Source organism: Schistocerca americana, chromosome 2, assembly GCF_021461395.2.
Source record: "Schistocerca americana isolate TAMUIC-IGC-003095 chromosome 2, iqSchAmer2.1, whole genome shotgun sequence".
Taxonomy (NCBI): Eukaryota; Metazoa; Arthropoda; class Insecta; order Orthoptera; family Acrididae; genus Schistocerca; species Schistocerca americana.
Window position 1 is genome coordinate 833,236,227 of NC_060120.1, and position 15,694 is coordinate 833,251,920.

General features: G+C 37.5%; 2 protein-coding genes across 4 annotated transcripts in view; one reads left to right on the forward strand and one right to left on the reverse strand.

Annotated features, from left to right (window-relative positions):
• The window catches only part of LOC124595489, an 89,579-nt gene extending 86,774 nt beyond the window's left edge, over positions 1–2,805 (forward strand). The window contains exon 6 of the mRNA XM_047134252.1: positions 1,399–2,805. Within this exon, the coding sequence (XP_046990208.1) occupies positions 1,399–1,698 (300 nt within the window). The 3' untranslated portion in view covers positions 1,699–2,805. The remainder of the gene's footprint in view (positions 1–1,398) is intronic.
• The window catches only part of LOC124595488 (RING finger protein 17), a 485,726-nt gene that overhangs the window by 425,919 nt on the left and 44,113 nt on the right, over positions 1–15,694 (reverse strand). For all 3 annotated transcript variants that reach the window (XM_047134251.1, XM_047134250.1, XM_047134249.1), the window contains exon 5: positions 14,363–14,443. In XM_047134251.1, coding sequence (XP_046990207.1) covers positions 14,363–14,443 — 81 coding nt within the window. The remainder of the gene's footprint in view (positions 1–14,362; positions 14,444–15,694) is intronic.

The following is a 15,694-nucleotide window of genomic DNA, read 5'->3' on the forward strand; positions in this document are numbered from 1 at the left end:
TGTGCTGGATAAATGTTTTGCACAACGAAATTCACTAGTACAGAAAGTGTTGGTGCTTTTTCAATTTGGCACACACACAATGAAAAATTGTATTTATCATAAATATTTTTTTAAGATTTATAGCAAAATTATGAAAAGGAAAGGTTGCTATTCACCATATAGCGGAAATGTTGAATCACAGACAGACACAACAAAAAGACTGCTACTTGTTTAGCAGTCTTTCTGTTGTGCCTGTCTGCAATTCAACATCTCCGCCACATGGCGAGTAGCAGTCTATCCCTTTTGTAATAATGTCATTATTACATTGTTTTGTAAGATTAATACTCTTTATGGGACAATTTTGAAATAGTGGCTACTCAAAAAATTCTGAGATGATTATGTGAACAAAGGTGATGGCTTGTAGCTGAATCACAAAGGATGTAACAATGGTAACATTATAACAGGCACAGAAGGCGAATGAGGAAAATACAATCATAAAGGATGATGTTATTGCAACATCATCAATGTAACAAAGAAGCAGGACTTGTACCCTGTTTAAGGACAACATTCATCCTCAGGGGAAAATATCTTCACCCTGTCAGAAAAGAGTTAACTCAAGGCTTACGTCTTTTATACAAACTGTCAGTTTTAATCCTGAGGAAGTTTTATAGATTTTTTATCACTTTGAAACTCTACTTTCATAACTTATTTTCCTCTTATCAGGTTGGATGATCCTGTCTAGTGTGCATAAAAGACTCAACCCAAACCACTGTGTATGGCCCCTGCTTTAATATTTCTTTTGACAGAGCCTTACTCATGCATGTTGTGATTTTAATCTGTTGTGATACTTGGTTCAATCCATTGCAACTTTCTAATCAGCCAGATATTTTGAGAAAGAAGGGGTGGGGGAGGTATATCAAACAAAAACCAAGAAAACATTTTCTTATCCAGATTTGTACATATTTTATAGCGCAAATAAAGACTGATGTTATGATTATTTTTCCCTTTTATTTCACTTTCTTGTGGGGTGTTTAATTAAACATACAAGCTATCAACTGTCATTTAATGCCATTACTAGTTTCTTAATGCTGGTAACATGTCTGAAGGTCCCTCTTCTGAGGACTGTGATGGATTGAGACTAATGTTCTTTTGACATCAACTGTGGATCTGCATTTATGTTATTTCCACTAATATCAGTAATATTTACTCTTGTATTAAACTACCTAGTAGGTTCCAAAAAACAAAGACGTTCGTTGTTAATATTCACCAATTCCTCATTACCTGGTAATCAATGAAAATACTTTCATAATCAGTTACTTAGAAATGAAATTTCTTTCTGCATCACAATTAATGCCTGTCCACCAATGTTCCCTCCACTGGTGGTGCAAAATTACAATCTTTATAATTTTCTTCTTACAGGTTTGGCACTACTGTGATCTCAACGGCGGACAAGCATCATTTCTCTGTCCTAATGGAACTATTTTTAGTCAAGTAGCACTGACATGTGATTGGTGGTTCAACGTGCGCTGCTCATCCACAACTCAGTTGTATGTTCTAAATGAGCGCCTATACAAATACATCCTTCCAGTCACTCCCAGTTTTCCGGAGGATTTTCATGGACCTCTTGTTGACCAATACATCGCTCTCAAATTTCAAGAGCAGGAAAAAAAGAAACAGAGCAAATTAAAAACAACCACAAGTAATCCCAAGAAGAACTAAACAATAAACAACAAGCAGTCACCTACAATCTTGCACGTCATACCATCATCATAAAGAGGTATCAACGTTTCTCCAAAGGAAATATTTTTTGTCAATCATCAACAGACTTCTCATACAGTTCAAGACATAAATCTGTAGTTTCATTCCAAAGCCTCATGAGATGTTTCAAGTTTTGGTCTTAATATACATGACAGCCATTGTAAAAGGCAATGACAATGGATCCCAAAACCATGAACAGCAAGAAAGGCATTTTTACATGGACAAAAATCTGTACTGTTTGTACTTTCAGTAAACAACATCCCAAAAACAATAAGTACAGTGGTTAATATTGAACAAGGTACAGAAAATGTGCCATAACATGGTATGTTAAATGTCAACATGCTACACCGAGAACGATAATTTTGGCCACAGTTCTCATAAAAGTACAATTCCATGTTCCACTATAATTTACAATGCTAACATTTCCAGTGAAAAACAGGACAATATCAAACAAGAATCGATCATTGAAACAGCTTTATGTTTTCAGAGCTAAAAATCAGGTACAATAAGAGCTAATTTTCCTTTGAAATTAGTTTCTTCATGAAGCACACTTTAGTAATTTTGGTATCTGCCATATAGTCACATTTTTCTTTTAATGGCTATGTATAATGCAGTAATGCCATTATCATTCCATCTTTCCTCAACATATTTATTGTTTGTGATTCATTCTCATAAAACCTTAGTGAATCACTAGTCATTTTATACTCCCATTAAGTTTTTAAAGAGCAAAGTATTATAATACATCTTCTCATATACTTTTTTTATGTACCGTAACAAATTCTTCCAAAAGACAATAGTGCATTTAAATTTTATTCTTCTCAGTAATTCCTTTGTTTCAGTTTCTAGTAGTAATTTTATCATTTAATAAACTTCACTTGCAAATTTCTATATGACATACACACATGCTGTTACATAAAAGATGATATGCCTAGAGTTACATCGAAAATTTGTGTGTGGAGAAAAGTATTTCTAGTCACTAAGTGTGCAATACAGCCATGGTTTGTAAACCTGGTTACCACCTGGAAATGTTGTTGATTAAGTAATTTATGTTTTAGTATTTTTTTTTAAATAAAGAGCTTTGATTATATTTATTACAATAACTTTATTTCAAACCAAACTTGGAACTGTTATCCATACCTATCCAGCAATTTCTGAAGACTGAAGAAAAAATTTGTAACCAGGTATGTTACACAAAAACAAAAAATAACTTATTATTCATTAGAAAATTATAGTTTCAGAGCACATCAGTCCACAGTTAAAAATGAACTGAAAGTGCTAGCTCACTGATGACACCACACAGGACTATATACAGCTTAGTGAACAACATGTAACAAGTACAAATTGTAGTTATGTTGAATGTTACCATGACTTTTACTAAGTACAAATGCAAAATCACCATCAACTATGACACAACGACCACAAAATATCCTAAAATGAAATACTTCAGCATGACACTGACTAAGTTTCCCACAACATATTAAAAACTGAATATCATCACAAAAACTTGTGAACTCGCTGATTCCTTTGTTCATCATCATTCTAAATTCAGGATATTATAATGCAAGAATTGAACTGGCAGTGTTATATGACTGGCTAGTTGGACTACAAGTGGATAAATTAACATAAAAAAATTAGAATAAATGCTTAATGTAGAACGCAGAAGCATGAGTGAGAACGGTAGACACGCTGCGAGAATTAAATGAAGGACATCTAACACTAGAAATGAAGGCCTTAATGATGATGATGATGATGATGATGAAGGTTTGAGGGCACATGACAGCAAGATCTTTGGCATTCGTAATTAAAAATAATGATGCGAGTGCGGAAAATCTCGAACACACACACGCGTGCACACAAAGCAACGAAAATAACATTGTCAAATCTAAAACAAGGCAAAAAAGAGAAAATACAGTGGAAGCATTAAAAGAAGGCAACAAACACTTGAGATTGGATGATTGGTGAAAGGAAAGGGTGTGAGCCAGCCAATCTGCAACACAGTAATATCTCTAGCCTAAAAGCTCAGGGCACGGACCAGACCTATCACAAAATTTTGAAGACTTCACCACACTCATCTCATCATCAGATAAAATAGAGGGCATATTCCCACCTAAATTTGCGTCTGCCCACTTGTCACAAAACACAATTCACTCAATTAAAATGTGGCATACACTGATTTGCATGCCACACGCATCACAGATGGGAAGGGGGGGGGGGGGAGGGGGAGGGGGGTTTCTCTCACTGGGGTAAAAGGCCGTGTGTGAGAAAACAGTGCCCAATGCAAAGGTGGGTCAGGACATCACATCACAACTTAGCAATTGACATGAGGAACTCCATGGCCATACAGTTGGCTTCACCAACTGCAGCTTATTGTTCATCACTGCCAGTCGCTCCTCTTTGCATAACTGCATGGACCTGTGACAAACCAACGAAATGACAGTCTGCAAGCAAATTGGCACATTCTGTAATGGTATATCCCCTGCAGCCCTCCTTCACAGCTTTATTGGCCTATTCATTTCCCCAAATTCCTACGTATCCCAGTACCCAGCAGAATGATACATTCTTCCCACACTGCTATAAGAAGTATGGTTGGTCATATATGAGCTGCATCAATTTCTGTGCTGGGTACTTGTGCAGTAACGAGTGCAGGGCATATAAAGGCACATTTGCATGCCGAGCGTGAGTTTCCTCGGAAACGCGAAATATTAATTAAATAAATAATCAGTGACAAATAAATAAAGCCTATGGCACACAACTGCAGCGCTGTGTCGCTGATAAAACAAAAGCACAATTACGTTACTCTTATGTTTGATTAAGAAAGGGAGAGCTCTGGTTGAAGTGGTGCGAGAAGCACGTATTTTATTTTATTGTCTGGCACACCGCCATATTTCATGTTATAGAAGAATACTGCGAGTTGCAACCACACTAGGCACTCGATTCTGTAAAGAATTATATTTATAAAAGTAAGTAGGATTATGAACTGTAGGCTTATTCATTGAATATATCTGATTTAACTAACTGTGTAACTTTTTTATGTTTAGTAGACAATCACCTCTGTACGACGTATTGGCATGGCTGGCAAATTATTGTAATATTGAGATTTAGATATGAGTCCGCACCTACCGCAGCAGTCTTTGGAAACGATTTAATTACGAAGTCCGATTATTCAGTTTTATTTCACGGTCAACTACGAGTAACATTGCCTTTACGAAAAAGCCATTGTCAAGCGTCTGATACCGAATAATTAAACGTCCACGTTCCAGATGAGCAAATACAATTGCAATCACAATCACCATCATACAGATAGAATAATTAACATATTCAAAATAACATTTTTTTATTTATTTTATTTATTTTATAGGCACTAAGGGAATCAGAACAAATGAGAGACTGCTTGCCCTTAAAATGCCTCATGCGCTCCAGTGCCTTCATGATCGCATCAACCTCTGTAAAAAATGCAGTGTGGGTACGGGGAAGATGAATCCAGAAGATACGGTCAGGAAAGATGATGGAACAAAGGAGTCCCCCGATGGGAGCCACCTGTATACACAATTGTAAAACTCTCATGCCTATCTCAAATGCTGGAAAACAGAGATTGAAACTTAAAACTGATAATGAAACCTTTCTTAAAATTTGTAAAATCTAAAATAATTCTGGGTTTGTGTAAGAGCCAAGGGGGAAATCTGCTCCAACCTTGCTGTAAGATGTTAAAACCAAGCCATACCCATCTCTAAGAGGCAATCCTTTGTGAAAATCCCAACGGGTCTCATCACTTGTTGCATATTATGAAAAAGCCTTTCCAAAGAAGGCCAAGAAATGGAAAGGTAGGCATGCGCTTATGGCGTGGACAGAATTTTATATGCTGGTGCACAAAGAGCAGCTGTTGCCTGACGTGAAACAGTGGCTCAGTGACATCTCCGCAGATGCTCGGTATGGGACTTGTTCAGAACGCCCCAGTGACTAACAGAATTCCTTCATAGTAGACCATAACCAACATCTTTAAATAAGACATGCATCCATAAGCAAGCCAATACTGCACATACCCCATGAACTGTGGCTAAGACATTTTAAAATCTCACTGCTTTAAGTGACCATCTTTTCAAGTCATTAAGTTGTGGCACCCATGTAAGTTTCACGTGAAATGCACGGCCCAGAAAACTCACCGTGTCTTTAAAATTGAGAACAGTGTCCCACACCCTTAACTCTGGGAAGCCTGTTTAGAACAGGAACAGTTAAAAAGAATGCACACACACCTCTTGGTTGAAAACTTGAAACCCCCTCTTCTATGACCATTCATTCAACTGTCAAAGATTTAGTTGCAACTGATGTGTTGTAATTGCAAGGCTTCAAGAGGAATAAAAGACAGAAAAATCACCCACAACCAAGTAACATTGGACACGACATTTAACAAACTACCGTAAGGCTATTACTTGCTTTGGCAAAGACAGTCACACTAAGACACTACCTTGAGGGACATTGTTCTCCTGCTCAAAGCAATCAGAGAGGACATCACCGAATCAATATCTAAAATAGCGCAGCGAGAGAAAGGACCGAATAAAAATGGCAACATCTCCATGCAAATCACATTCATGAAGCTGCCAGAGGATGAAATATGTCCAAATAGTGTAGTATTGCAGGCCTTCTCAATGCCAAAAAATATACCCAGAAGGCGATGGCAGCACAAGAAAGCCTACTGTGTAGCTGTCTCTAGGTAGGCCAGGTTCTCACAGGTGGAATGATACTATTAGAACCTCCATTTAAAGTGACTATGGAGTGCCTGAATTCTAAGATCTCCTGACAAGGGGGCAGTTGACCATCTGCTTCCATGGACTTCCCCTTACAGGTAGTGAGGGCACATAATGGTAACTATTTGGGCATGTGCAATCTTTCTTGGTTTTAAAAGAGGAAATAAAATTGTCACAAGTCAGGAAAGTAACTTGACGCACTCCCACATTAAAATGGACCAGCTGTACTCTTCAGGAAATTCCAGCTGCCCATCTCGGCAGCAACTCTGTGATGCTGGAAAGCTGGATATTGATTAGCAGCCAAGGTAACTGTGGCAAAATAAGCTGCCATAGCCTGGTCAATGTCTCGTGGTGTGGTATGGTTCTTCCATTTTTCGTTACACCAGCCACTGGGCACCACTCTCCTTTCCCAGAAATCCTCCCATACAACTGTACTTTTACGCAAACTGCCACAATCTCCTCTTGCTCTCCCTAATAATTTTGGGTCAATCCATACCAAGTGGTCCAGCACTGGTCACTTGACCACCTCAGAAAAATTTTATATTTTCTGGGTGAATTCCTCAATGTTTAGTAGTCACGAAATATTTTTTTTTTATTTTTTAAATTATTGTTTATTCTGAAATTGGGGCCATATATTTGTTCCAGGCCGCATGCATTTTTTCGTATTTGCAAGCATCTACATTTTTTACAATTATTCAGTAGTGGATGGTCCTAAGCGTTTCAGATAAAATGCATTTAGTTCAACACACTCTGAGCTACAAATTAACATCATTATCAGTTAGCTGAATGTATTATTTAATATATTTTTAATAGTTCACAGTTACCAGCCACAAATTAAAAAAATTCAATTTTTGAACAGTAGTTTTCCGAAGAAAGATTAATTTCTCAGCTTTAATATTTTTTCTGCTATTACACTGTATAGTATAGTTACTTTTTATGGAGCATCAATGGTAAGCAGCTAACCCTTAAAAAAATACACTATTTTAAAAAAATCGATTTTTTTAATTTTTCCATTTTGTGGCCTGCAATATCTTGGGGGACCAGATATAAATACGAAAATTTCACAGTTAATAGACCTTTATGATATCAAACTTCAGCATAAATTTCAACTTTGAGATTCAACTGGACGTTATGGAAAAAAGATTACAAACACGTGTCAAAAATACGATTTTTAACATCTGCGATATCTGGTAGGCTAATCAAATACAGTATACCAATTGCATAATATAACACACCACATTACACTAGCTAATGATTATTTGTCAAAACAATGCTGTGGCAATTGTTTCAGCAGGCTAACAATTGCATCTGCAATCCTATAGAAGTCTGATTAGTGTCTTCCCCTTACACCAACCATTGTCTACTCACATTTACTTAGCTAGAAGTTCTTGAAGTGTGCAGTTGAAAAATGGTGTCTCAGTGTTCTGTTGGTGTTATTAATGAAGCACGTCACAAAAGTGTGTATGGAGTGTATCCTAAAGACATTATTTTAATCAAAGATTACAGTGAAGAAGAAAAAGTGTTGTTTTACCTACGAGTCGGCCCAGAGGTCAAATCAACATGCAAGTACCATGAAATGAAATACTTGAAAAAATTTCATCACCTTTTTGGCCAGTCTTGCATGGACCCTTTTGAGAAACATAAGAAACCTATAAAAAAAGATCTATGAGAAATAACATTTTATCATTATTCTAAAAATTAAAGACCTTTCTTCAGTCTCATAGCAGGAAAATCATTCTGTCCAATATGTTATTCTAAGATATTTGTAATTCACAAGAGAAAAGATAGTGAAACCTCAGGTACAGAATTTTGTAACTTATCAGCAACCATTAAAAAGGTAGATACAGCTTGTGAAATCCTCGGTATATCGCCTGCTAGTAAAATTAGAAAACTAAGTCAAGATAAAAGACCAAGTGCCTTGAATACAAAAATTGAGAAAGTGGCAGCTACAGTCAAAAAGAATTTGGAAGTTTCATTTCAAAATACAATTTGTACTAAAGCAGATGGAAGTTCTCAACTTCACCAACTGAATATGATGGTTTGATAGAAAAACTAAACACTAAATGCAGTACTTCAAACAAAGATGATAAAATTAACATTATCAGTTTACTGCCAAATTCTTCGAGTCGAGCAAAAGTTAGTGATGAATTTAATGTGTCAGAACGTCTTGTTAAGTTAACAAGGCAATTAGTAAAAGAACAGGGAATTTTGGGGAATTTTATCAGCATTACAAAAGAAAAGTGTATCTAATTTGGTAGATGAAAACACAATCAATAAAGTTATTAAGTATTATGACGATGATAATAACAGTTGTTTGATGCCTGGCAAAAAAGACTGTGTTTCTATGCAAGAAAATGGTTCTAAGATTCAAAGACAAAAAAGATTAATATTGTGTAATTTAAATGAACTATTCACTGAATTTAAAAAAGAAGGTCTTGACATTAAAATTGGAAGATCAAAGTTTTGCGAGTTGAGACCAAGATAGTGTACTGTTGCAGGGGCATCTGGCACCCGTAATGTTTGTGTTTGTTTGTATCATCAGAATGTAAAGTTGATGATAGATGAGGCCAATCTTAGTGTTGACTATAAGGGCCTTTTGGAAGTTATGGTATGCAATATTGACAGTTACAATTGTATGATCAAGGGAAAATGTGAAGATTGTCCAGGCAAACAAGCCTTACTTGACATGTTTCACGAATCCGAAGACAACGATTTGATGCCTGACAATATAAAATACAGACAATGGGTGAGACAAGACAGAACTGAAATGGTGACAGTCATAAAATCACGAGAAGAGTTTTTTTGAAGTGTTGGTGGCTAACCTTGAAAATCTGAAAATGCATCATTTTATTGCAAAAGCTTAAAGTAAATTTTTGAAAGACAAAAAGCAAACCTTGGCAGCTGATGAATGCTTAGTTCTTGCTGACTTTTCAAAAAATTAGTCCTTTGTTGTTCAAGATGAAGTACAAGGGCACCACTGGGTAAACAATCAGGCCACAGTTCATCCATTTGTATTCTATTATAAGATGAAGATAAACTAATGAGGCACAACTTTTGTGTCATAAATGACTACCTTGAACACAACACTACAGCAGTGCACATTTTTCAACTAAAATTAACGAACTAAATTAAACAGCACCACCCTTTCATACAAAAACTGATTTACTTTCTGGATGTGGCAGCAAGTCAATATAAAAACAAAACAAAAATTATTAACATCTCCTTTCATAAAGAAGATTTTGGGTTTAATGTAGAATGGCACTTTTTCACTTCCTACCACGGAAAAAATGCTTTTGATGGTGTCGGGGGTACAACAAATTGAGCTGTCACAAAAGCAAGTCTGCAGCAGACTGATGACAATCATATCATAGCACCTCAAGAGATGTTTGAATTCTGTAAAAAAACATAACAAAGGAATTATCTATGTTTTTGTACAATGTGAGGAAGAAGTCTATGACAGTGTCTTGAAGGAAAGGTACAACACTTGTCAGAAGATTAAGGGTACTCCAGCTTTTCATTGTTTTGTACCCCATTCACAAAACTTACTGAAGTGTAAGATCACATCAACTTCACCTGATAGTGAACTTCATCAGTGTGGAAACTTGTACAACTGGTTCTTCAAAATAAAGACAAAGTGGCTCGTGTTTACGACGAACAGTGGTGGATTGGCGAAGTTGATAATATTGACTGTCAAAACCAAGATGTACATGTTGAATTTTATCACCCTCCAGGACACAGCACATCTTTTGAAAAAATTGAGAATGATCAAGTTTGGATGCCGTTTAAAAATGTACTAAGGAAGCTGTCTCCCATGGAATTTACAACTGTGACTGGGCGAAATTACAATCTAACACCCAAACTGAGTGAACAAATTTCTCAAAGGATCAATGAGCAATGTACTAATACCAAATAACAAGAGAACAATATAATGCAACTAGTAGGCTTATTTTTAAAAAAGTAAGTAATCATAGATATGATTAAATTATATACTATAAATGATAAATTTTATTCCATAAGCCTAGATATTGCAGATGTTAAAAAACGTATTTTTGACTCTTGTTTGTAATATTTTTCCATAACTTTAAATTGAATCTCAAAGTTGAAATTTATACTGAAGTTCGATATCACAAAGGTCTATTAACTGTGAAATTTTCAGATTTTTATCTGGTCCACCAACAAAGATATTGCAGGCCACAAAATGGAAAAATAAAAAAAATCCAATTTTTAAAATAGTGTATGGTCTTAAGTGTAAGCTGCTCACCATTGATACTCTAAGTAATTATACTATAAAGTGTAATAGCAGAAAAAATATTATAGCTGAGAAATCTTTCTTTGGAAAACTACTGTTCAAAAATTGAGTTTTTTTAATGTGTGGCTGATAACTTTGAACTATTAAAAATATATTAAAGAATATATTCAGCAAATGATAATGATGTTAATTTGTAGCCCAGAGTGTGTTGAACTAAATGCATTTTATCTGAACCGCTTAGGACCACCCACTACTGAATAATTGTAAAAAATGTACATGCTTGCAAATACAAAAAAAAAAAACGCATGTGGCCTGGAACAAATATGGCCGCCATTTCAAAATAGTAAACAATAATTTAAAAAAAAATTTTTTTTTTGACTAATAAACACTGGGGAATTCACCCAGCAAATATAAAATTTTGCTGAGATGGTCAAGTTACCAATTCAGCAAATATAAAATTTTGCTGAGATGGTCAAGCTACCAATTATTTTTTTCTTGGATCACTTGGTATGGATTAACCCTTCGGCGACATTTTTCCCTCACTGTGCGAAAGGCTGAGATATTCTCATCAGTCGTCAGCACTTGAACTGACGCAGAGCCACTTGTCAGGACTTGACCACAATGTGGCATTCGTCGCTCCACAAAGGGGCAGCTAGGTTTTTCAGCTGGCCTGAAGGCTGCGGAATAGATGCTTCAGTGGCTGGTGGGTCATTTGGATAATGTGATTCACCCATTTCTGGACACTATCACAGTGTTCAAACACAGCAAGTTGGTCGTAAAGTGTCCAGTCTGACCTACAAGGTACTCATTGTGGTCGATGTCTTTCAGGCACCACTCTGCCTGGCAGGAGAATACAAATTTGTAAGTGGTCACTCGACTGCAAGTCATCAACCACTTCCCACTGAGCTGTGCATACAAGGGCTGGAGGGTATACTGAGATCGATGACAGTGAACAACCCTGATGCGGTGTTCAAGTGAGTTTTGGCCCATATTCAACAGAGAGACATGCGAGGACAAGGAAATGCTCTCAATTGCTCTAGCCCTGGGGCATATGTCTGCAGAGGCCCACAGTACATTATGCGCATTAAATTGCCAGAAAGGATGAAGGGGGTGGGGGACTTGAATAAGGAGGTCACTGAGAGCATTTTTGTCAAACACCTCATGTGAGCAGGTAAAGGGAACATATTGTCAACCAATGAAGCACATGCACCAATACAGCAGATGCTTGCAGGCTGGTTGTGAGGGAGAGAAGTGAGGAGTGGTAGATGTTGTTGACAAAAACAGCCACTTCTCCTTAGTGCTCTCTCTCTCTCTCTCTCTCTCTCTCTCTCTCTCTCTCTCTCTCTCTCTCTCCACTGGGGTTGTCCTTCTTGTGGAGGATGTAGCCATGTAGCTCAGGGACATCAGACAAATTACAATGTGTCTCATGAAGGCAGACACACATTTGTCTAACCCTGAGTTAATAGATGCAGTCCCCTCCACATGGGTCTGGAAATCATTCAAGTTCCACTGCAGTATGGAACTCCTTTGTCATTCCGCCATGGTGGGGAGACTGTAGCAGAGGGGAGCAGAGCGAGGGTGGTCCTTTGAAGGTCTTGGCGGTCCCCTCAGGCAAGCATCGATGTTCATACCAGCAATGGTATGGACATCGCCTGATCCACTGAACAGGACCAAGGCCACATGGTTTGATAGCCTTGGAGCGGATCACTGTCGCCAGTTGGCATCCAACCCCAGCTTGGATTTTGGGGATGGTGACAAGGCTGATGTAGCAGAAACACTACTGGATCTCTCCCATTGACTGCCATGAGGGTTTCTGTCTAGGCTGACATTATGTTTGACAACTTTTAATGTTTCTGTGAGTGGAAGATTGGGTTGAGGGACCAGTCATGCATGCTGGCAGCTGCATTTATGGGTGCAAGTAAATGTGCACTACCCAACTATCACAGTCTAACACTGACCTTCTGGACAGGCAGCTTCAATGCTGAGGGAAAAGACTTGGCAAAATTGGGGGTGACGAGTGGCCTCAAATTCCTTTACTACAGATGAGACATTGTGGGTTACTAACTTCTTGAATCTTCTTTTCTTCAGTGAAGACAGGACAGTCCCTGCTCCAAACCGGATGGAGCTGTAAGCAATTAACACACACAGGTGGGGCGATGTGTTGAAAATCTTGTTCATAGGCTGCAAGACTCATCTTCCATATGTAGCCAGACAATTGCAATGGTGTGACACACTTGGAAGTGTGAACTGGTTTGGACGTAAGGTCTAACCTTAAGGCGGAGAAAGTCTGCTGCACTATACTTAGGTAAGTTCGGCAGATTGAATGTCGGGATAAAAGATGCTGACTTTTGAAGCTCACCATCAACACTTCAGTCACCCTTGTACATCCCCCCCCCCCCCCCCCCCTTTCCTGATGCAGTTCTTTTCTATCCACACCCATAATGTCCTGGCATGTTATAACTCCTTTAATCGTATTTAACCCAGAGTTCAGCTCTGTGTTGATGGGAGATTCTCCAGGTATTTGGTATTCAACAGCTTCTGCACTTTAGGAGCTGTGATAGTCTCGAGAAGGAAAACTCTTGACAGATTTGAGTTGTTCTGCAAGACACTTGAAATCTTTATTGGTATAGAACGGTGACAGTTTTTCAAAAGAAACATCCACACATTTCATGACAACAAAGACGTTATCTACCACAGGATGTGGTCTGTTACTTTGAATATTGTCCCTGTTTTTCACAGATGACCTAGGTGAACTAGCCACATGAGGCCTCAGGATTTTGGGAGTTTATGCTTTTCAGAAGTCCACTGAACTGCTAGGAGTAGAAACATGAGATGCAGGCTTCACTGTGTTCCCAAGAGCAGCTAGGGGAGGAAGTCCACACAGACAGTGCCCCACTTGCCTGGGTGCGGCAGGTTCCCAACTAGCAACTGTTCCTCCTCAACTGACGTGCATCTCATCAGCACGCAGCACAGCTAAAGATCACAGTTGTCTTTTTTCTTAAATGGGTTTTACCGTCAATGAGATCTGTATAGTTAAGCCAAGATCCCCATTCCCTGTGATACATAATGTTCCACCGCTGCAATGCACAATGGTCGCTGAAGTATACCTAGAGCTTATGGCAACAGAGGACTGGTGGTGCTCACCAGTCCCTAGCTAAGGAACCCCAGGGTCTCCAAGACTGTACCCAGCAAATGCATGCTGAGCCCCTAGGTCAGATGACATAGGGCCTAGCTCGCACATTATTCACTGAACCACACAACATACTCTTTAAGGGAAGGAAAATAAAGATTAACACGAAGTTCTCAGAGCCATCGTGACAGAAGATGACCAGTCCACATGAGAAAATAAACCTCGTACTGTAACCGCTTACATCCATGGGGGGGGGGGGGGGGGGGGGGGGGGGGGGGGGGAGGGGGGGATGACACAAAAAAAAAAAAGGCAAAGTGATAGGTGTGTGTAACTGACACTTGGATGATTGCATGTTTGACAGCAAAGCTAAAACAAGCAATAAACTTTTTATGTGCTTATCTGCTTCAAAATATCTTTTCTATGCAATGAGCTATGGTCTATAGAAGGCACATTATCTATCAATTATGAATGCAACTATAAGCACTGACTGTTCATAACACATACCATTTTTGTATTCTCCAGCCTCTTCAATACATGTTCTCCTTTCAAACAAGCTTCTTGAAGTTTTTCAAGGTATTCTTCATTCTGTAATTATAAAAACCATGGTATTAACTTCACAATTCAACTGAATTTGTGAATATGAGCTGTAGAATGCTCAACAAATGTAGCAATGCCACCAATTGATTAGGCTTTATGCCTCATACTTTTAAAGATTTGTTGTTTTTTGAGATTTAGGTTTCCTTACTTTAGTTCCACAGACATAAATGTCAATGGCTTCTAACTTTGGACTGGGAAATGGACTGACAGAAAAATAAGTATAGCTTTCATAGGTGATTTTATGCTTCCAAATTTTGCATAGCTTTTCTTCCTATTATTTTTATTATGTTTAACTCCTTGTCCACAATCTTATATTTTACACTGTATCTGCAGCACTGTTTGTTACCTTACTACCATTCTTAAATATGTTCGTTTCCACTTACAGCTGTTAAATACAATCTTGCTTACAGTGATTGCAGTTTCAAATATCATGCATCTTCAGGCAGAAGTCTCAACTGCAAATATGCACATAGGCATAAATACAGCCCCAATCAATAAGAAACAAAATAATATTTGACATCTATACATGGAAACAATCACGTTTAATAATTAAATGAAGATATTGAATCCATCCCACATCAAATTGTTCATAATTCTGATTTCTGAAATTAGTTCCCATTAGATCACTTTATTTCTTTACTGAGGAAAATGCTACCAAGATTCCACCATGGAAAAAAGGTTTTATGAATGTCTCATTTAAGGCAGGTACGGATCCAAAAGACAATACAGCAATCTGTCAATCACATGGGTTAATGAAGACCTCAGACTGCAATGATAACTGAAAAATTCCGATAAGCCAAACTACCCAAACTTTTACTGGAAACTGTTAATGTATTCATGAAACATGACATGTCACTTTTGAAAGACCACTGCATTACTTATGAATTATATGGTGGGAACTGACAACTCCTTTACCAAATTGTGGTTAAAACACACTGTATTTTGTAGCATCTGCTTTTAATTCAGGATCATATCATGTAAAAACATTAATAAAAATAGATAAAGATTTGAGTCCTACTGTATCAGATTTTGATATAAACTTAGTGTATTTGTTCATTTAATGTATGTAACAAAGAAAACAAAAAAATTTGGCTCTGCTTCGAGCTGTTTAGATTTTCTGGAATTTAACAGATTTTGTTTGTGGGTGTATTCAATATAAAAAAATAACTTACTTCTTCCTTATTTACCAACAAATACTGATAAAATTTTGTTCGTGTATCTATCAATACGTAAAGAGTT